Source organism: Mercurialis annua, linkage group LG4 (assembly GCF_937616625.2).
Source record: "Mercurialis annua linkage group LG4, ddMerAnnu1.2, whole genome shotgun sequence".
NCBI lineage: Eukaryota > Viridiplantae > Streptophyta > Magnoliopsida > Malpighiales > Euphorbiaceae > Mercurialis > Mercurialis annua.
In genome coordinates, this window is record NC_065573.1 from 39,306,350 (window position 1) to 39,328,773 (window position 22,424).

At 33.7% G+C, this 22,424-nt stretch overlaps 1 protein-coding gene and 1 long non-coding RNA gene across 6 annotated transcripts; both read left to right on the forward strand.

Annotated features, from left to right (window-relative positions):
- The first annotated feature begins 342 nt into the window (after positions 1–342).
- Positions 343–959, forward strand: LOC126676354 (uncharacterized). The gene is made up of 2 exons (XR_007640268.2): positions 343–532; positions 767–959. It is a non-coding gene; the product is annotated as an uncharacterized LOC126676354 (long non-coding RNA).
- A 5,787-nt stretch (positions 960–6,746) lies between these two features.
- On the forward strand, positions 6,747–22,111 carry LOC126676375 (lysine-specific demethylase JMJ17). 5 transcript variants are annotated; one of them, XM_050370565.2, is made up of 34 exons: positions 6,747–6,837; positions 6,998–8,355; positions 9,277–9,334; positions 9,567–9,689; positions 9,931–9,988; positions 10,077–10,216; positions 11,153–11,314; positions 11,402–11,488; positions 11,631–11,813; positions 12,399–12,551; positions 12,655–12,846; positions 12,933–12,998; positions 13,096–13,191; positions 14,082–14,168; positions 14,277–14,393; positions 14,486–14,693; positions 14,803–14,867; positions 15,085–15,143; positions 15,263–15,394; positions 15,487–15,646; positions 15,723–16,058; positions 16,483–16,665; positions 16,737–16,798; positions 17,734–17,812; positions 18,469–18,618; positions 18,713–18,846; positions 19,162–19,282; positions 19,360–19,433; positions 19,521–19,665; positions 19,855–20,004; positions 20,909–21,004; positions 21,087–21,182; positions 21,282–21,478; positions 21,800–22,111. In XM_050370565.2, the coding sequence occupies exons 2-34, from the start codon at positions 7,013–7,015 to the stop codon at positions 22,020–22,022; spliced, it is 5,535 nt and encodes a 1,844-aa protein (XP_050226522.1). In that variant the 5' UTR covers positions 6,747–6,837; positions 6,998–7,012; the 3' UTR covers positions 22,023–22,111. The 5 variants fall into 5 exon arrangements, with proteins under 5 accessions (XP_050226522.1, XP_055961578.1, XP_050226525.1 ...); XM_056105603.1 differs by having other exon boundaries at positions 6,763–6,837; positions 11,156–11,314; XM_056105601.1 differs by having other exon boundaries at positions 6,785–8,355.
- Positions 22,112–22,424: the final 313 nt, after the last annotated feature.

A 22,424-nucleotide genomic window follows, 5' to 3' on the forward strand; every position in this document is an offset into this window, starting at 1 on the left:
AAAATTATATAATTTGTAGTTGTAGCTCAAGAGACATACATTTGTTCATTCTCTTCATTAGTACTAGGGGTGAGCAAAAACCGAGCCGAACCGAAAAACCGAGTCAGATCGTACCGGAAAAAACCGAACCGAAAAATAAGTGGTTAAAACGGTTTGGTTTGGTTTTATATATACAAAATTCGCAGTTTTCGGTTTCGATTTGGTTTCAATGTTCGGTCACCGAACCGAACCGAAAAAACCTAATTAATAAAGGAGGTGTTTTTGGTCTTTTACATATAAGGCTATTTATACCCCTTTTAAACTCAAAATACTAATTCCTCTCTTTCTTTTTTCTGACTTCGACAACCACCATTTACCTTCACTCACAAACCCTACTTTCCCATCTTATTATTCCTTTTCTTTTCCATTATTTGTTCACTTTCAATCACAAACCCGTAAATCTAGCCTCTGTTTTGTGTTTTTTTTACTCATTATTCAGTCATATCAGATGGAATTCGTAATGATACTTCAAGAAAAATGTGAACTTTATAAGGTAAAATGCTCTATATCAATTTTATCAAAAAAATTCATAGATTTAGATCTAACTTTTTTCTTCTTTTCTTGTTTATGGTTGATATGAAATTTATAAAAATCTCGTATAAGTTTCTTGTCTTTTTAAAATTGAAATTAAGTTTAGGTAATTTTTTTTTGAATTTTTTAGTGAATATTTGCTATTTTTTGTTTTTTCTACTGATTTTAATTAATCTTTGATTTATAAATTTTTTAGATCTACAAATTCAGACGGAGAACACAAGATGCATTCCTGAAAAAGAGTGGGATTCCTGGAAAAGAGTGGGATTCAATTTTATTTCATTGATGTATTGAAAAAATATAAAAGAAATATGTAAAAATTAATTTATTGATGTAAATAAATCAATTAAATGTATATATATATTAATATGTTAATGTCTATTGGTTTAGATTCTTTGATTTAATTTTTCTGATTTAGATTAGGGATTAAATTTTATGATTTGTTTTAATTGGAGAACCGACCGAACCGAACCGTTAAAAACCGACATTTTGGTTAACCGAATCAAAATAACCGCAAACCGAACTAGTGCGGTTTGGTTTTTAATTTATTAGGGGTGGTTTGGTTCGGTTTCAATATTTTGCACACCGAACCGAACCGAACCGAGCTCACCCCTAATTAGTACAGTAGCTGAAAGACCAGATTACCACTGTTGTTATTGTCTTTTTAAGCTCTTTTACTCCCACTAATTTTCAGTTTTATGTGTGACACCAAAATTCAGGAACTGGATTCAGATAATTCTACTCTTCTTTGTCTCTTCTTACTAGTTTCTGTTGAGAAATTGAGAATTGATTGCGAGTTGGGATGATGAGTTTGGGTTTGTGAGCTGTGATGATGAATTCGAGCAAAATATTTGTTTTTCAATATTGGTGAAAGATAAATTATAATTAAAAAATTGATTTGTATGATGCAAAAAATATCATTTGTATTATTAATTAATTAAGTTTTTTTTTTGAAAAAATAAGATTACAAATTACTCAATGTAAAATATTATCATGATTCCTCTCAAAAAAAAAAGTAAATTACCATGCTGGGCCTTGAATTAGATTCACGATTAAGTTTTAAGTCAATAGGAGAGAAGATAAATTTGAATGTTTTGCATTTAGCCAAAAAAGATGTTCAATATTGAATTGATAGTAAAATACAAAATAACAGAATAAGATTTATCAATAACCTCGTCCTCAAGCACCAATTAGCACCAATTAACAAGTTCAAATCTTCTCGGCCAAAACCAACAATAAAGACGGTGTAAGCTGTATAAAAGGATATCCTATGCGAAACTCAACCACTAGCTAAGTAGCTCCAACGTCATGGAAATCGGAGAAGCCTGTTTGCAGCTGTGTCAAGAGTGTCGACATTTCTCCTCAAGATTTTTCTTCGCAAGAGTTAAGATTCCACCAAGACAGGAGAAGCAAAAAAAACAAGAACATCGGATAAATATAAAATCATAGGGTTGCAAACATGATTAGCAATACTATGATGCACTACCAGTGAATTATCAAATAGCAAGGGTGCGAGCATGTGTAAGTGCCTTAATTAACTGAAAAGGCACAATTACTATTTGTCTCCTTCATAGGAGAGGTTACGAGGTAGGGCAATGTAATTAAATGCGACCAGCTACCGATCTGGGTGACTAGGTACCCCAAGCAAGACCTCCTCTACAATTCGCCTATGCAATAAGTTTACCTATCCTTTGCAAAATGACATTAAGCCATGATCTCCTCGTCCACCTTCTAAGCCTATTCAGGGATGCATTGCACATCCTCCTACTTCCAAGAAAACGTGCATAATGACTCTTGCAATGATTGGAATCTCTACTATTCAAAAAAAAAAGATAACTCTCTGTCTTTCTCTATCAATTCTCCGCTATTAATTCGTCATTATTTTAGCCATTCTTTGCCGTTCTCGTGATCTCCGTTCTCGCCATATTTGTTTTTTTTTTCTAGCAGTTGGTGCATTATATTTTTTATTGGGTTTTTGGTTATTTGATATGGGTATTTGATTCATTGTTGATTAATAGGTGTTTTCTGATTTGCGTATTTGATTAATTAATGATCAATGGGTGTTTTTTGAATTATTGATAGGATGAGAAAATGTGGGCAATTATTGATAGTTCAGTACAAATACAAAACTATCAATGAATGTTCCACATCTGCGGTACACAACTGATTAGTTAAAAGAGCCCATGTTGAGCCCATTACAAATCCAGCAAACTCAATATTTTTGCATAAGAACTTTAAATTGTTGAATTGAAGAAGAAGCTAACTCCGCTAAATCGACATATTTCCCAGGAAAACTCACGGGTTCAAATCCCGTCCCCACAATATTTTTTTTTGTAAAAAATACTCAATAATAATGTGTTTTCAACTTTTAATATAAAGTGTGATAAATTTTTTTAGTATTTAGCTTTTGCCTTTACAAGAGACTTCTGTTTAAAGAAAAAATAGCAAAGGATCAATTCACCATCTCAATTTGGCATGAAATATTGAAAAAGTCATTTTCAAAATGTTTGGATCAAACAATTTGCAACTATATATTTTAGCATAAAAGTCAGCCCTCTGACACAAAAAACACATAAAAAGGAGGGTGAGCTCTTTTCCCCATAAAAAGTTAAAAATGGATGACTTATTTTAATGAAAAAGAGATCAATTTAGTACTTGAGGGTGGAATTGAAAACCAAAGGTGCGAATTAGGGTGCAACTGACAAAATTACAACGTCATGGTGCATTTGAAAAGGGGCTAAAAGGCGAGGGTTTTTTTGGTGATTAAGCCATAAAATAATAAAAGTCTTTTTAAACTTTTTTCATTTTAAATGGAGAGTGTATCTCATTCGAGAAGGTGAGAGTAAGGGATTAAAATGCATAGTTGTGGGTATGTTTGATTCAAAAAATTTGAAAATAGCTTTTTTGATATTTCCTGCCAAGTTGAGAAGGTGAATTGATCCTTCGTTCCATGTAGGGGTGAGCAAGGTTCGGGGGAATCTGGGGATTGACAAATCTCCGGAACCAAACCAAAAGTCGGGGATATCAAAAATTGGATATCCGGATCCGTACCAATAATCGGTTCGGTTCGGTTCGGAAATTTTATTTTTCGGTACGGGGATTCGGTCCTAATGGTTCGGTACGGTTCGGTACGAATATCACTAAAATCACGGATATTATTTTATTTAAAATGTGATCTTTACTATATTATAATATATTATTTTGACTTTTAAAATTAATTAGCTACTCATTCATTCATTATTTTTATATTTTCAACTATCACAAGTAAATAATCATCAATAAAATAAAAAGGCACAACATGTATATTATCGTTCTATTTAATATTAATTTTTTGATTATTTGATAAGGGTACTTTTAAATATTCTCAAGTCTAAAATTATATATTTTTTGTTAAAACTATGTAATTTGGTCAATGATAGAAAATAATGAATATGTGTTGTTCATATTAATTTATAAAAAATACTTTTAAATACTTGACAAATTCATATAATTTTCATTGAAATATATAAGTATTTTGTTTTATGTAAATTAATAATTTTTTTTATATATGTAGAGTAATATTTTTAATATATATTATTTAATTTTATAAAACAATTTTAATTTTTAGTAATTCAAAGTTAATACAAATATAATAATCAAATGAAAATTAGAATAATATATATATATATATATATATATATATATATATATATAATTTCGATTCTTCGGGTATAAGTTCTGTACTCCGGTTCGGTTCTCGGTACGGTTATTTATAAAAGATCCAGAACCGTACCAATAAAATTTTCGGTACGGTTCGGTTCGGGGAAAGTCAATGGTCAACGGATATTTTTCGGTCCTGGATATTTTCGGTCCGGTTTTGGAGATATCCAGGATCCGTGCTCACCCCTAGTTCCATGTAATAATAGTTTTTTTTATATATAAAACGACACATGTTTGTTAAGAAATGACTATATACACCGTAATAATAGTCTTTTTTGTACTCGATAGTAATGTGTTTCTAACTTTTAATATAAAATATAATATTTTTTTTGAGTATATTCCGTCTTTGCCTTTATAAACGCCTTTTGTTTAAAGGGAGATATGAAAATACATGAAAGTATTTATAGTTTTATATTAAAATATACATAAAAAAACACCCCAAAACCAAAAACAACAACTAGACTTTTAAAATGCATTAAAAATATTGGAAATAAATTGAAAAATAAATAAAAAACACAAAAAAGAAACCTAAAAAACACTCCCACAAAAGTCAATAGTCAACATAACCCGCACCATTGGCTAATATTGGCCGGCGTTGACCGCCATCAGTTAAAAACTTTTCAGTTAGATTCCGGCTAAATGTTGGTGATAATTTTTTTTCCCAATGAAACTTATGCAGTGATTCTTTAAATTTAGTAATTTTATTAATAAAAATCAAAATAAAGTTAAAAGTGTTAAATTTTTTAAACATGAGAGTAATTTTTAAGATTTTAGAGTTCGGAAAAATAAGTTTTGAAAGATAGCCAGTGTATATTTTTTTCTTCAGAATTTTTAATTTTAATTTTTTTCCCGGATATAGTTAATCGTAAGTGTCAGTGTTAGTGTTAGATTTCTTTTAAATGGTCTAAACTACTGGCGCGAAGAGGACTCGAAGTCGAGATCTTATAAATGCATTTGAAGAGCACTAACCATTAGGGGTGAGCACGGTTCGGGGGAATCCGGGGATTGACAAATCTCCAGAACCAAACCAAAAGTCGGGGATATCAAAAATTGGATATCCGGATCCGTACCAATAATCAGTTCGGTTCGGTTCGGAGATTTTATTTTTCGGTACGGTTCGGTACGGTGATTCGGTCCTAATGGTTCGGTACGGTTCGGTATGGATATCACTAAAACCACGGATATTATTTTATTTAAAATGTGATCTCTACTATATTATAATATATTATTTTGACTTTTAAAATTAACTAGCTACTCATTCATTCATATTTTTTATATTTTCAACTATCACAAGTAAATAATCATCAATAAAATAAAAAGGCACAACATGTATATTATCGTTCGATTTAATATTAATTTTTTAATTATTTAATAAGGGTACTTTTAAATATTCTCAAGTCTAAAATTATATCATTTTTGTTAAAACTATGTAATTTAGTCAATGATAAAAAATAATGAATATGTGTTGTTCATATTAATTTATAAAAAATACTTTTAATAATTATTAAATACTTGACAAATTCATATAATTTTCATTGAAATATATAAGTATTTTATTTTTATGTAAATTAATAATTTTTTTATATATATAGACTAATATTTTTAATATATATTATTTAATTTTATAAAACAATTTTAATTTTTAGTAATTCAAAGTTAATACAAATAATAATCAAATGAAAATTAGAATAATATATATATATATATATATATTTATATATATATATATATATATATATAATTTCGGTTCTTCGGGTATAAGTTCGGTACTTCGGTTCGGTACGGTTCGGTTATTTATAAAAGATCCAGAACCGTACCAATAAAATTTTCGGTACGGTTCGGTTCGGAGAAAGTCAATGGTCAACGGATATTTTTCGGTCCTGGATATTTTCGGTCCGGTTTTCGGTTCGGTTTTGGAGATATCCAGGATCCGTGCTCACCCTACTAACCATTTGAATTAAGCAAATAATGTATAAATTTAAGGTTTAAGTTTGAGTGTTTACAATCTTACTTGTAGTAGCATACTCTTATTTTTGAAATTTATTTTTGGAATTGGGCCGGTTCCATACCCTTTTGACCAGGTCAATTCTGGTCTGGTTCCAGTTCGGAACCGACTCGTGGCCAGGGCACTATAGTATATTACCACACAGGTCAGGCAGTTAAACTGAATATATGATCGTCCCAAAACCATCTTAGCCGTCCATATAAACCGTACTTTTCTAATTTTAATGTATACCCGACCGCTTCTAATCCACAAACACTTCACATTATACACTCGCAATAAGCTTACGTTACCTCAAACACCACATCTAAACCGTCCAAATATAGCGCGTGAGATTCAGATAAACACTTCAGGTGAAGAAATCACCGCACTACACTCCCCAATGCACACGGGATTAAGACACAAGTGACGAATCACTGCGCTGTACCATTTTTGTAATTATTTCCTCTTTCAAGCCTTAAAATCTAACACTTTTTAATCATTTATAACTCTCTTTTTTCAACTCCATAACAAGAAATCTCAACGAAACTCACTCTCTGTTATCACTTTACAGTAAATCTTCAAAGGTACAATCTCGAAACCCTAAGAATTTATCTCAATCTTTAATTAAATTGTGTTTTAATTGCATGGAGATTGTATAATTATTAGTTAAACTTGAATGGGTTGATTAATTTGTTTTACATGCTTGTTCTTGATTTTATATACGGATTCTTGCTATTTTATTAGTGTGTTGTTGATGAAATGGGGAAGGGTAAGCCAAGAGCTGTAGAGAAAGGGGTAGTAGGGCAAATCTTGTGTGGGTCGTCGTCGTCAGCGGGGTCATTACATGTACCTCCAGCACCTGTTTATTACCCTAATGAAGAAGAATTTAAAGAACCTTTGGAGTATATTTATAAGATTAGAGTAGAAGCTGAGAAATATGGGATTTGTAAAATTGTACCGCCGAAAGGTTGGTCACCGCCGTTTGCGTTAGACTTGGATGCTTTTACTTTTTCTACGAAAACACAAGCTATTCATCAGTTGCAGGCTAGGCCTGCTTCATGTGATTCGAAGACTTTTGACTTGGAATATAGTAGGTTTTTGGAGGAACATTGTGGGAAGAAGCTGAAGAGAAGGGTGATTTTTGAAGGGGATGAGTTGGATTTGTGTAAATTGTTTAATGCTGTTAAGAGATTTGGCGGGTATGATAAGGCTGTTAAGAAGAAGAAATGGGGTGATGTTTCTAAGTTTGTTAGACCAGGGATGAAGATTTCGGAGTGTGCCAAGCATGTTTTGTCTCAATTGTATTTTGAACATTTGTATGATTATGAGAAGTATTATAATCGATTAAATAAGGAAATTAATAAGAGTTCTAAAAGGGGGATTTGGCAAGATAAGAAATCTAATAATGAGGCTGAGGTTTTGTGCTCAAAGAGGAGGCGAAAAAATGTTGAAGGGGAGAAAGTTAAGATTTGTCATAAGGTTGAGAAAGAGGACGAGGTTGATCAAATCTGTGAGCAATGTCGGAGTGGTTTGCATGAGCAAGTGATGCTTTTGTGCGACAGATGTAATAAAGGATGGCATATTTATTGCCTATCACCACCATTGAAGCAAATCCCTCCTGGGAACTGGTATTGCTTTGAGTGTTTGAACTCAGATGAGGATATCTTTGGGTTTGTTCCTGGAAAGCGTTTTACAGTGGAAGCTTTTAGACGTGTTGCTGATCGAGCCAGGAGGAAATGGTTTGGAACAGGGTCTGCTTCACGAGTGCAATTGGAGAAAAAGTTTTGGGAAATTGTGGAGGGATCAGCAGGTGAAGTTGAAGTTATGTATGGCAGTGATTTAGATACTTCGATATATGGGAGTGGCTTTCCACGTGTAAATGATCAGAGACCGGAATCTGTTGAAGCAAAGGTGTGGGATGAATACTGTGGTAGCAAATGGAATCTCAATAACTTGCCCAAGTTAAAAGGCTCAATGCTTCAAGCTGTTCACAATAATATAACTGGTGTTATGGTTCCCTGGCTTTATGTTGGAATGCTATTCTCTTCATTTTGCTGGCATTTTGAGGATCACTGTTTTTACTCAATGAACTATCTACATTGGTATGTCCCATTAATTTATTACGTCTGCTCTGTATTTAATTTTTTGAATTAAATTTGTGCCTGTCTTTCTTTCCCTATCAAGCAAGAAATTATGAAAGAGAGACTTGTTTGTCATACCTGCTGTTTGTCTAACTTTTCCCTCCTTTAATAAGTATGTTGATTTTTTAGTCAGAATAGAGTTTAGGGTTTAGAATTTTTAGAAGCAAAAATAATCAGATAGATTTAATATATTTTTTTGTTATGATTGATTGAAACCACATAGCATTTGGATAAAAAATGTACATCAGCATTTGAGCTGACTAAAACTGATGAGAAAGAAAATTGCACTATTTTTTTTCATTGTTTTTGGGCTGCTGAGTTTCTCTTTTAATTTTTGTGTCATAGATGAAACCCTGTCACTTCAGTGGGAGCTATGTCGATGACAACTTTGGCACGAGTTAATTTCATAGGACAATTTTGACCAAGTAATTCTTAATGTTACATGCCATTTGAAGAAATAAAAATGAAAGATCAGTTAGTTATCGACTATTAAGACTGAAAATTGTAAATTTGTACTTTATGTTCACTTATTTTATATCAAAGAGCAATAGCGCTTCATATCTTATGTATAATAAACTCATTAGGATTAATGTAATAGATCCACAGAAGTTCTTACAATCTGCACGTAGTTCCCCTTCCCCCCCGAAAGTTGAGAATTTAAGTCAGCTTTACACTCACTCACTCCTAAGAAACCCAAGAGTCTCGTTGGTGTTTATTTAAAGTGTGAGTCAAATTGTTATTTGGATTTGTAATGGTATATATGGTTACGTTTTTTTTGATGGAAAAGGCTTATTGTGCGTCTGAATGTTAAAACTTGATCTCTAAGGTCATTACGCTGCACCACCTTATCTTTGAGAGTTGATGCCATTTTTTTTTTCTCAGGGGAGAACCAAAATGTTGGTACAGTGTCCCTGGTAGTGAAGTCAAAGCTTTTGAGAAGGTAACAATTTTGCATCTATATGTTTGATGTCTTTTAGCCCTCTTTGTTCAGTGGTATCTTTCTTTGATAATTTCTTGCTGTAAGTTTATTACATGATAGCATTAGAGGATTTCATTTAACTGAATTAGGTATGAGGAATTACATTTTTATCTGATAATAGTATTTCTGACATCTGTAAGTTATAGTAGGATATGGTTTTTTTGGATAAGCTGATGTTCTCCTCTCTATGTAGGTCATGCGAAATAGTCTTCCTGATCTTTTTGATGCACAGCCAGATTTATTATTTCAGCTTGTGACCATGTTGAACCCATCTGTCCTGCAAGAAAACAATGTTCCAGTTTATACTGTATTGCAGGTTTGATACTCAAGGACGTGAATGTTACATTGCTTACTTTTAAGTTGGTATACAAGATTACTTAAATTGAAAGAGAGAGCTATTTTGAATGTACATACTACTTAATTAAATTGTTTCACCTTTTTTGTCATCTAGAATCTGAATGTAAAATAAGTTCTTATCTTGTAGCTACTGTCAAATATTTATCTCTGAATTTCACTAGATGCTTTTATCATATCTGCCTTTGATCTATCTTCGCTAGGAACCTGGAGATTTTGTCATCACCTTCCCCAGATCTTATCATGCAGGATTCAATTTTGGTATGCTTTAATTAGATTGGAATCGATCAAACTAAAGGAATGGTTATATGCCGACTAGTAACTCATTTGGGTTATTCTGTGTATTCAGGTTTGAATTGTGCAGAAGCTGTCAATTTTGCTCCTGCTGATTGGCTACCTCATGGTGGATTCGGAGCAGATTTGTATCAGAAGTATCATAAAACTTCTGTATTATCCCATGAAGAGCTTCTTTGTGTTGTAACCAAGTTTGTAAGCAATTTTACCCAATGGACATTTTTTTTCTTGTGACAAAAAGTGATGAAATTAAAATTCTAATTATCCGGCGAGGCCCATTAAATGATAATGATAAATTGATGCCATCTGAGTGATCAAAGATGCGAGTGTTGTATTTCAGATAAAGAAAATTATAACTAAGCAACTGGACATTTCCATTCCAAATGACTGAAAGTGATATGTTATGCTAAACTTTTTCGGAGATAGAACTATAGAATCCATAACTTCAAAGACTTCATAACTACTTAGATTAGTCATCCTGCTCACTGTGGTCAGCTATATTCCTTAAAGTCTATGTTATTACTTCCTTGGCTTAAACAAGGATTCAATCATTTTCTTGTGTCCGGGAAAGATTCAATCATTTTCTTGTGTCCGGGAAAGATTCAATCATTTTCTTGTGTCCAAGAGCTCCTCTGTGATGGTGGAATTTAATTTGGAGAGATTATTCTTGAAATGGCATTTATTTGATTATGATCTTCTATATTAGGCTTAATTGCTTTAAAAATCATGAACTTTAGCATCTTTTGCAAATTTAACATGAGCATTTAATTTTTGCAATGTCAGACACCAACTTTCAATTTTTTGTAATTTGAAACATCCAACAATTTTCCGTTAAAAAATAGCTTATGTGGACGCCGAAACAATGTATATTCGGGTGGCCACATGAGCATTTTTTTAACGAAAATTGCTCGGTGTTTCGAATTGTAAAAAATATGATATTTCGTCGTTCAAATTGTCAAAATTGAAGTTCATGTTAAAATTGCAAAACACGGTAAACTTTGTTATTTTTAAAGCAATTTATCCTTTATATTATGTATTTAGTTGGTGAACTGTTTTTTTGTTTTTCCGTTTTTTATGTGAGATTCTGCAGTCATTGTGAACAACATTCAGCAAAATTTGTTTTGTTTCTAGCAGGGCAATTGTGATAGCAAAGTGTCACCTTATCTGAAGAAGGAATTGTTGCGAATGTATAATAAAGAGAAAAGCAGGAGAGAGAAACTTTGGAGAAGTGGCATCGTCAAATCTTCTGTCATGCTCCCTCGGAAATGCCCTGAATATGTTGGCACTGAAGAGGTAATTTCTTAATTGATGCCCTCAATATGTGTGTTGGCTTCTCTTCATTGTGAACATGCTAATCATGCTAGATGCTCATCTTTTCAGGATCCAACATGCATTATATGTAAGCAGTGTCTCTATCTTTCTGCTGTTGTTTGCAGATGTAGGCCATCAGCATTTGTATGCTTGGAGGTATGCAAACTTGGTGACACTCATGTTAGAAGTCTTTTTTATTTTATCGGATTTGGGTTTGTGCTAATTGATCAAATTTTTGATTTATACTTTGGACTATTTTTTAATCCTAAATGCCGATCTGTATTTGATACTTATGCAGCACTGGGAGCACATTTGTGAATGCAAATTGAGCAGACTTCGCCTTCTTTATCGTTATACCCTGGCAGAATTGTATGATTTAGTGCTTATAGTGGATAAGTGGGATACTGACGATAGATCACAAGGCAATAGCTTAGTGAGGCATAGTTCTTGTTCCAGTGATGTGAACATCTTGATAAAGAAGGTTTGCTCATGTTACCTAATGTAAACTTCCTATGCGATTGACCAGATTAACTTGTGAAAACATTCCATATATATCATTTTGGATCACCAGCTCTCTTTAATTATTGCATTTAGGCAACACTTGCGATATCATGAAAATAATTTTGCAACTAGAAAGGTGAGATATTTGCTGTCTGAGTATGTATCATTAGCAATAGCCTGGATATATGCCATTCTTTGATAAGCTGTGAAATTTACCAACCTGGAATAGAACAATGTGGCTGCTTGTATTATAGGTTGAACATAATTAAATGTTTAAAAGCTATTGATTATCCGATTGAAGATTGGACCAAATCATATAAGCTTTTAGTCTTATGTGATTTATATATGGTTATTGGTTATGATGTCTGAACAGTTGTGATCAACTCCTTCTGGATGGTTGGCTTCTTTTGCATGTTTCTGGCTGTATCTCAGTTGAATGGCTGTTCTTTGGCAACCAATTTTATATGCATAGGGGACGTTATTCCCTTATTTGGTTTATTGTAGGCTTGTAGCTTGATATATGCTTCAGTTACGTAGTTGATAATTTTCTGTTGTGAATGTGTAGGTCAAAGGTGGCCATGTCAGTTTGGCTCAACTTGCTGAAAAATGGATTTTGCAATGTTGTAATATTTTTAAGAATCCATACTCCAGCGAGTCATTTGCTACCTTACTGAAGGATGCTGAAGAATTTCTTTGGGCTGGTTCTGAGATGGATCCAGTGAGTTTTGACTTTGGAGATGTCTTCTTATTTTGGTTCTTTCTCCCAGCCTGAGTCTCAGATATACTAATGTTGACAATGCCTTCTGTCTCATTCAAATTAGGTACGGGAAATGGCTGAGAATTTGATTATAGCTCAGAAGTGGGCAGAAGGCGTAAGACACTGCCTTTCTAAAGTTGAGAACTGGTCTTCTAACTGCAGGGCTGATTGTCAACCAGTGGACATAGAGCACATTAATGAATTGCTGAAATTTGACCCTATACCATGTAATGAGCCTGGTCATTCTAAATTGAAGGTTGGTATGGTTTTTCAAACAGTTCGTGCTTTTCTTTTGCTCTTTTGTCTGCAAATTGAAACAGCGCCTGTTATTTTCTTTCACAGGAATATGCAGAAGAAGCCAAGCTGTTGACTCAGGAAATTGTTTCTGCTCTGTCGTCATGCTCTAAAGTATCTCTCATACATGCATCTGTATATGTCTAAATTTGATTGTTCAATTCTCTCTGTTTCAGCTAAAATCATAAGTTCTTTTCTAATGTCACTGCAGATCTCTGAGCTTGAGTCGCTGTATTCAAGGGCTCGTGGTTTCCCAGTTTTTATTAAGGACAGTGAGAAATTGTTGCAGAAAATTACAGCAGCAAAGGTATTGATGTATTCTCATTTAGATCTGTCTGTTATGGACTTCTAGGTCTGCAACTTGGGATGATTTACTCTTGATATAACTTCATTGTTCTGTTTCTCATGGATGACTTGTGGTTAAGGGTTCGTCTTTAACACCGGATAAAACAAATTGTGTCAATCTCAGTCAAAGATTTATTTTAAAGATTATTAAATTTATCACCCGAGATTCAATTCTATTTTTCTGTATGATGGTATCTAATACCGCCTTTTAAATCATTCTCTCATATTTTTAGTTTTTACTTTAGTTGCCACTTGTTGATGGTAACTAGAATGCCCCTATAAGGAGTGAAAAAAACTGTCTACACCAAAAGACATAAGCAAGCTGAAATGATGGGTTGTGTTTGGTTTAAATACTTCAAATTCATAACTTTTGGTTCTGTTCAATTTGGAGTGAAATAACCAATTTAGCCAAACTGAACTAAAAGACTATTATTGTTATTAAATTGTACATTAAATATCAGTTTGAAGTGTATTTTATCAGTTTTTAATACATTTTGTATTATATTGTTACTATATCATGTAATAGATATCAAAATGTTTGTTTATAGATAATATTATAAATAATTTAAAGAATTAAAGATGAACCTAAGAATTTAACCAATAAATGAATAAACTGAGAACCGAATTGAAATATTTTTCTGTTCAATTCTGTTCTTAGCGAGTTTGATGATTTGAAAGTAAATAAATCGAGATGTTTGTGTTGAGATGAATGGTTACTAATGCACACCCTTAGCTCTTGTGGTCCCATTGTTCTTGGCCAATAGACTATTAGTCGTGAGCATCTTGAATATTTATTGTTCTAGTCATCTTATTGTTTATTTGTTGCTTATCCGCTTATGGTCACTTCTTCAGGAATGGATAGAGTGTGCAAGGAAATGTATCTCAGAAAAGTGCCCTGCCACAGTTGATTTTAATATCCTCAACAAGTTGAAGTCAGAGGTGAATGATTCTCTTACTTACATGTTCCGTTAGTTGTCAATTGCCATTTCTTTTTCCAATCTTATCAATTTTATCCTTGTTTAATCTTTTCATTCTTTCGTTGAATAGATACCAAAGCTTCAGGTTGAGCTACCTGAAGAAGAAATGCTTTTGGATCTAGTAAGACAAGCTGAATTGTGTCAATCTTGCTGCTGTGAGATTTTGAAAGCTCCAATGAGTTTAAAGGTAAGCTTATAGCATATATTCACCATTTTATCCCTAAATCCAAATCTCAAGGGGTTCAAAGGTATTAGAGTTTGAACTTTTGATCAATGCAGAGTGTTGAGCTGCTACTTAGAGAATGGGAAAATTTTACTGCTATCATTCCAGAATTGATGCTTCTAAAACAATACCACCTTGATGCTGTTTCATGGATTGCCTGCTGTAATGATGTATTACTGAATGTTGGCCAACGGGAGGATCAAGACAATGTAGTTAATGAATTACAAGGCCTTTTGGAAGATGGGTCCACTTTGAAAATTCAAGGTTTTTAATATCTACTTTCTTAGTTTTTTGTTATCATAACTGGGAATATTTACTGTACCATTAAGCTACTACTTGCTCAGCTTGATATTTGGTTCATTTATTTGAACAGTTGATAAACTTTCAATTCTTGAGGTTGAGTTGAAGAAGGCTCTTTGCAGGCAAAAAGCTCTCAAGGTAATGTATACCTTTTCGTAATGGTGTTTTTTTGGTTGGGTTAGCATGTCACGGTACATGTTTTTTCTAATATAATATCAATTGCATCTCTTCTGTACCCAGGCTCAGTTTGTTAATTCATATTGATGCCTTACAATTTCCACCTAGTGTAGAATTAATGATTCATGTCCTCGTTAGGTAATCTGATAATAAATTATTTTGGGCACTTCTCTTGCAGGCATTGCATACCAAAATGCCCTTGGACTTCATTCAACAACTTATAAAAGATGCTATCTTGTATGCTTCTTTCCTTGAGGCTACTGAAAATTGACATTAAAGGAAGATTTTTGTTTTTGTTTTTTTGCATGTAGCAGTTAGATTCTTATTGCATACATGGCATTTCTGTCCTTTCTCAGACAGCAGACTGAGAGTGAGAAGTTATTCATTGACATGCGTGGAGTGCTTGAAGATGCTTTTTCTTGGGAGGAAAGAGCAAAAAACGTTCTTGAAAACGGAGCCCAAATGTCAGACTTTGAGGATATTTTAAGGTTTTGGGGCATTTGTTGCTGCTCTTTGTGATTCACTTCAGCTTTATCTTTCTTTCTCTTTTGATAATAATTTTTGGGTTTTAATCTTGTAGGAGTGCAGCAAACATATTTGTGCTTCTACCTACTTTAAATGATATTGAAGAGGCTGTAGCAACAGCCAAGTGCTGGTTGAAGAATTCTGAGGCATATTTAAGATCTTCATCATCCACAGGGTCCAGCTGTTGTTTTCCGCTTGAACTTGAGGATTTGAAGGTTTTCCAATTTACTTTGTTGCTAAAATTTAGGTTGAATTTATTAATATAACTAAAAGTTTTTCAATTTTATGCAGGAGTTGGTCTTGCAGTCAAAATTACTTAAAATAACCTTTGATGAAAGAGGAATGATAGAAATGGTTTTGAAGAATTGTGAGGAATGGAAGCAGGTTGCCTGCTCTGCGATGCATGATGTAGGGTGCATACTGGATTCAGGTCTTATTCACGACAGACAGATTAATGACCTTACTGCAAAAATAGAACTTGCAGTTACTAAATTACAGGCTATTAAGAAATCTGGGTTTGCTCTTGGTTTCAACTTTCTTGAGATCCCTAGACTTCAAGATGCCTGTTCTGTGCTTCAATGGTGCAATTGGGCCCTTTCTTTTTCCTCTGCTTCCCCATCTTTTGAGGTCAGGAGCTTCATATGTTCATAATCTTGTAACGTTGCTTTTCTTTTTACATTTTATTATGCAAAGTAATTAAGCATGACCTTTTATTCTTGAGTAAACTATTTCTTTGGGGATAAAATTATGAAGTTCAGCAAGCTGCAATAAAATTGGTTTGTCGTTGTTAATATATATCTCTTTGTTGATTTTGTGCTTGTTGGCAAGTAAAAATTTCTCATAGATTTTAACTAATTTTGGATCAGTATGTGTAGCCTAAGTACCTGTAGTCTATCATGTTTATTGTGTCTTTTAATATCGGAATGATAAACCATTATGGCTTAGGCTTTTTTTCGTCCTTTTTTATGGTATTGAAGCTTGTAAATTGCTTAAGCACTTAGTTTCCTCCTGATCAGCTTGTGTTTAAGGTTTGCATGTCCTATTATTGTAGGATGTTGAAAAGTTGATGGATGCTGCACAGAATCTTTCAGTTACATTTGTTTCATGCTCTCTGTTGAGCTCTTTAATGGAAGGGGTTAAATGGCTCAGGAAAGCATTGGAGGGAATTTTTGTGCGAAGTGATCATGATAGATGGAAGTTGAGTGAAGCTGAAGAGGTTCTTGTGAAAGCTCAGGTACTTTCATGTTATGGTTTTTTCTTCCAATTTGTCTTTACAACTCTTTTCTCATTTAATTCTGATGCCAGGATATCAATATTTCCTTCCCAATGGTGGTAGATCGACTTGTAAATGCTATACATAAACATAAGTGAGTCTTCTAATACTCCGTTAATACATTTTTTATTTCCTTTTTCCTCTTAACATAGTTATTCTGCAAATTTGTAGGAAGAAAGATGCATACATGTCTTATGCATTCTTGGTTATATCTGCATTTGAGATAGCCTACCTATGCTTGTGTTTGCCGTATCTATTCTCTTTAGCTGTGGTCCTCTGCAATAACTGTTGTTGTGGCCGTTAGTCATATGAATCTTTGTTGTAGATAGGGAAGTATTTGATCACTCATTACTATGGTAATAATATATATGAAGAATTCAGATGCGTGTTACAGAATAAGAAAACATATCTATGTGTAAAGTCAGGAAGCTTGGGGATACTTCTTCTCTTTGGCTACATCATACATGGGATGCATACAGATGGAAAAAGTTCTCTTTTTTCCCCTCTCTTCCTTTTTGGCAGAATTGATTGAATACTTTTTTGCCTATTTTAATTTCTTTTTTGTGTGGTTTTTTATTGAATTGGAGAGAAGTGAATGGTCATAAGATATTTTCTTCTTTCTTGTTCTTGATCTATAAATTCTGAACTGCTTCACAGGCCGGTGGCTTTATGATTGCTAGGCTTCATTTTACTTTAACCATGTTCTACATTTTGGAAGGTTTGGTTTGAAGATTGTCTCTTCATCCATATTTTATTAAATTTTGAGTGCTATTTTTATACGATATGTGGCTATAATAGTTGCCAAACATGCTGGGTGAAAACACGACAGCTTTACCTTACCTATCAAAGGAAACAAAATGTAAAGCTTATGGGCCTTACTTGAGATAGCACAATCCATTTTATTGTTACAATACAAGTTTGCTTGGGCAATTGCATGTTTTTTGCTATACCGTTAGTTTTTGATGTGTTTGTCTTGATTATATGTGCTGATGGTACTTGATTGTTTCACACTTGTGGCTGTACATAAAGATTATGGCAAGGACAAGCAAATGATTTTTTTCATCTCAAGCCCGAGGAACGTTATTGGTCTCAATTACTGAAACTTAAGGTATGGTCAACTTCCTTAAGCTAGCTGGAAAAATGCTCTTAAATGACAATGGCTTTTGTTTAAAGTGTTTTAATAATTATAGCTTAGTATTGTTTATCTTGAGATTTACGTATACTGTTGTTGCTTTCCTTGTTGTTAAATGGTATTGGCTTTTGTTACAAGTGTATTGATATATATTGTTTAGTATTGTTTGTCTTGAGATTTACATTAACAGTAGTTGTTTTCCTTGTTGTTTGTAGATCTGTAAGAACATTTTTATAAGGATGTGCTGTCCTTCATTTTCTCAAAATTTATTAGGATTGATATTTATGTTATCATTCTGAAACAGTTGAGCAACACAATGTGTTGCATAGCACAAATTTTGACTGAAAACTTCAGTATGACGTCTTCCATTTCTCTCGAGATTTCTGGAATAATGCAAATGCGATGAACAGAATCAATTTATTTTATACGATAGAATCTCAAGTAGGATTATATGTGATGGCACTTGCTGTTAACTTGTGAAATAAGCAGCTTAATATGTACAATTTCTTTGTTTGTTTTGCAATTTTTTGATTCAGCTTTGATTATTTTCTTCTTTATTTTTGCAATTAGATGGTGTGTTACCTTCATATACCTGTTGTTTCATGAAGCTAAAATGATTCCATTACTTCCAGGAAACTGGGAAAGATGTTGCATACAGTTGTGCAGAGCTAGATATGGTTTTGTTTGAAATTGAAAAGATTGAAGAATGGAAGCAAGGAGGCATTGAGATTGCACAGATATTTTTAGATGAGAGCAATCCTTTGTTGGGAGCCTTAGAAAAGGTTTTGAACATGATCTTATTGTCTTTTTTTGGACACAGGATGTATCATGTCTATATCTAACCTGTGTACTTGAATCTCTTACGAATTTGTTCAGATCAAACAGTCTCTTGATGCATCATTATACATCTATGGCAAGTCACAGAGCTCCGAAGCAAGAACTATGTTCATGTGCTGCTCTGGTTATATTGAAGATCAGGAGTTTTTGACTTGCTCAATATGCAAAGACTGGTAAGGTATTTTTGGCTATTTGCCATTTGCATCATATTTTTAAACATGGCGGTAATGCATAAATATCCTTCCTGTGGTTAACTTATGGCCTTCAGTGATTTTGGCTTCATGGAAAATGTTTACTGTACATAAAAGCTAAACTTTTGAAACCACTGCTCTAGGGGCTTATCTGTATGCCTAGATAATAATTTATTTGTATTGCATACAATTGGGTTATCGGGTCACGGGTGCTGTCTTGTTTGCATATTATCACGACATTGTTCTGCATCAAACTGTATATCTCATCTCCAGTTACCTGCTTTGTCTTCTGAACAGCTACCACTTGCGTTGTCTGAAACCAGCATTACTTGATGAAAAAAGTGCAGAACTCTATGTTTGCTCTTATTGCCATTATTTGGAGGATTCATCAATAGTTCCAGATAGAGCTGCTTTTCTTGTATGCTTTTCTGTCACTTTTTGGCTTTCTCCCCTGTAAGAAGCATCCGACACATCTCTTTGCATTTTTTTGTACAGAGATATGGAGCGAAGCAAGCTGATCTAAGCAAACTGATTAAAATCCTATTTGATGCAGAGAAGTTCTCTGTGTGGTAATAAGCTGAATTTTTGGACTCATTCAATTCTATCATTTTAGCATGCAAAATGTTTGATCATGCAAGTGCTGTTGGTTTTCACAGGCTTGAAGAAAGAGATACACTGCGACAGGTTGTGGAACAAGCTCTGGATTGCAAAGTGTGCTTGAGAGAAGTATTGGATTTTGAATCATCTTATTTGGATAATGATCTTAGCTTGATCACTAGGAAGTTGATAATCGCTTTAAAGGTTATTTCTTATCTTCTAGATTATTTGTTGCTTTTGTTTTTATACTAAGATTGCATTTGATTTACAATTTTCGCTTAATGTTTCAATTTATTAATTGCTCTCAATGGACTAGAATAGTTTTGTAGGTTTGTCAATGCAATATGGTCAACAACTATTGTGATTCCTGATTAAAAGTTCTTCACTTGGCAGGCAATGCAATCGGCTGGTGTATATGATCATCAAGGTCACTATGACCTTCAACTGGCATTAGCTAGAAATTCCTGGAGAATGAAGGCTAAGAGACTATTAGATGGGGTACAGAAGCCCGCTATGCAACAAATTCGAGGGCATATGAAGGAGGTACTGTTGTTGTTTTATTTAACTTTTGGTGGGGCATTCTACTTTAATGCTGGTGAAAACTCGAGCATTTTTAAATTTGATATTGTTTGGTAGCTGGTACATTCACCTAAATTATTCACCAATTGCTTAATTGCTTTTGGGGATTGAGACTTTATATGAAAGAATCTTGTTAGTGTTCAGGTTATGCATTCTAGGTAAAAGAAATAGCTCTAACATCTACAGTTTCATGGATGAAGTGTAAATTGGGACTGGAGTAGAAAGCTAAACTTCTGTGTCACCTTCAAAGTCGTAACAGTTCTGCTGGCCATACATGCCATATTATATGCAATGCAATGCATCATGCACCCAACTGCTCCTACTATTTTACTCTCCCAAAGCGTTACATACTCGTGCAATTTAGGAACTAGCAGAACTGCAAAAGTGAGCCTGGTCAAAATTATCAAACCTGAGAAGCAACTAGCAATAAGTTCAAACTGATCTACCATCTCTTAGGCGTTTATAAATTATTGTATAATATATATCAGATTCCTGCTTGGAGCCTTGGACACTTAAATGAAAACTCAGTTCGTTAACTGGCTGATAAAAGCCAACATCATAAATCTATCTCCAGGGGGTTCTGAAAAAAAAAATACAAGGGTCAGGTGCTAGGCTCACTCCAACCCCCATATTGTCTTATTTTAAAGTACGAAACCATGAGCAGTTTTAAACATATTATAGCCTTGCGACCCTTGCCCATTTGCTTGAACATGGTTTAGGTTCTTGCTGTTGATATTGGGTGTAAAATATGAATTTTATGAATTTATCCCTCTATCTTCGCTTTATTTCTGGTGCTCTCTTCTATCCCAGTTTTAGTCTACTTTTTATGGTATCTGTGTTGAACATGTTGTTTTGAAAATTTTCTTAGGGATTGGCTATAAACATACCTCCTGAAGATTACTTCTGGAAGAACCTCACAGAACTGAAGCAAATAGGCCTACACTGGGCAGATCGTGCCAAGAAGGTTGGAACTGTTTGCTTTTTATTTCTGTTGCAGGTTCCTTTATATCTTTTAATGAAGGTGTGATTTTCTTTACTTTGTGCAGGTTGTATTGGATTCTGGGGCTCTTGGTTTAGAAAAAGTTTTGGAACTTATTTCAGAAGGTGAAAACTTACCAGTTCACTTGCAGAAGGAACTGAAGGTATGCAAGTTGTCATCACATTATGGAAGGATTTTTTGGATTTTTTAAGAGCTCAGGTCTGCTAATACCAGATATCTTTTTTTTTTACCTGCTCTGCAGTTATTAAGAGCTCGGAGTATGCTTTATTGCATATGTAGAAAACCGTATGATGATAGAGCAAAGGTTACCTGCGACAGATGTGATGAGTGGTATCATTTGGATTGTATTAAATTACAATACCTTCCGAAGGCGTATGTATGTGCTGCATGTGACCCTCTAAGAGAGTTGTCTGCATCCCTACATAACGATAATGAGAGGTCAGGTTACCGTTTGAAAATTCACCTAAAATTGCATTTTCGTAGATTTTAAGCGGGAACTTGCAGCGATTCCATCTGTTCCCTTCGCCCGAGGGTTTTAGGTCATCGTCGTTAAACCATAAATTGTTTGAAAACCAGATTTCTTAAAACAGTTAATTTTTTTTTCCTGAATCAGAAAACAACTTTTGAACCTTGGTATCTAAAGTTTTCCTTGTTTTAAGAATGTGATTATCTTTGCAATCAATAATACCATCATTCAAGTACTTCCTGTGAAATATATATAATCTAATGTCTTGTTTCTTTGTTAACTTGCTTCGACAGATTGACGAGTGCGAAACCTGTAGAGCCAAAAACTCCACCATGTTGCATACAGTCCGCAGAGGTTATTAGTATAGAACAGAAGATAGTTCCACTTAGTGATAGCAATATTGTAAAAAACCGATGGAGTGGAATTGATCGGTTGTGGTGGCGTAATCGTAAGCCATTTAGAAGGGAGTCGAAGAAACGAGCAGAGCTCGAATGTCTTTCCCATTTATTCATCTAAAATAATAGTCAAAGAAATTAGAATTAGTCATTAGTTATTAATCATTTCATTTATTCAATTAATTCCACTAGTGCAATTCATTTCCAATATCCATCAGTTTTTTCCTTTTATTTATGGTGTTTTCTGTATGTTCTCTAGCTCGTGAAACCCCGTTTTGATATAATGCTCGAGGATGGAATATTATATTTGACTCGTCTTATTAGAAGTGTTCATTTGATATTCTAAAGTGATAAGTATTATAGATTTATTTTTTTCAAAGCTACAAATATTACCAACATGAAAAAGTAGTAGCTTATTGGTGTGGTTAAATTTTCCAATATGATAAAGTAAAGTTCATAAGCTATTTTGTTAGGATTTAAGGTCTGAAAAACTACCGAGTTTTTAATTTTTTTTCAATTGCAC

Excerpts from the sequence above, each read along its gene's own strand:
- LOC126676375 (XM_050370565.2), top strand. The coding sequence starts at position 7,013 with ATGGGGAAGGGTAAGCCAAGAGCTGTAGAGAAAGGGGTAGTAGGGCAA. Across the intron at positions 15,144-15,262 it reads CTTATAAAAGATGCTATCTT|ACAGCAGACTGAGAGTGAGA; the intron begins GTATGCTTCTTT and ends GTCCTTTCTCAG. Across the intron at positions 21,183-21,281 it reads ACTTGCAGAAGGAACTGAAG|TTATTAAGAGCTCGGAGTAT; the intron begins GTATGCAAGTTG and ends CCTGCTCTGCAG.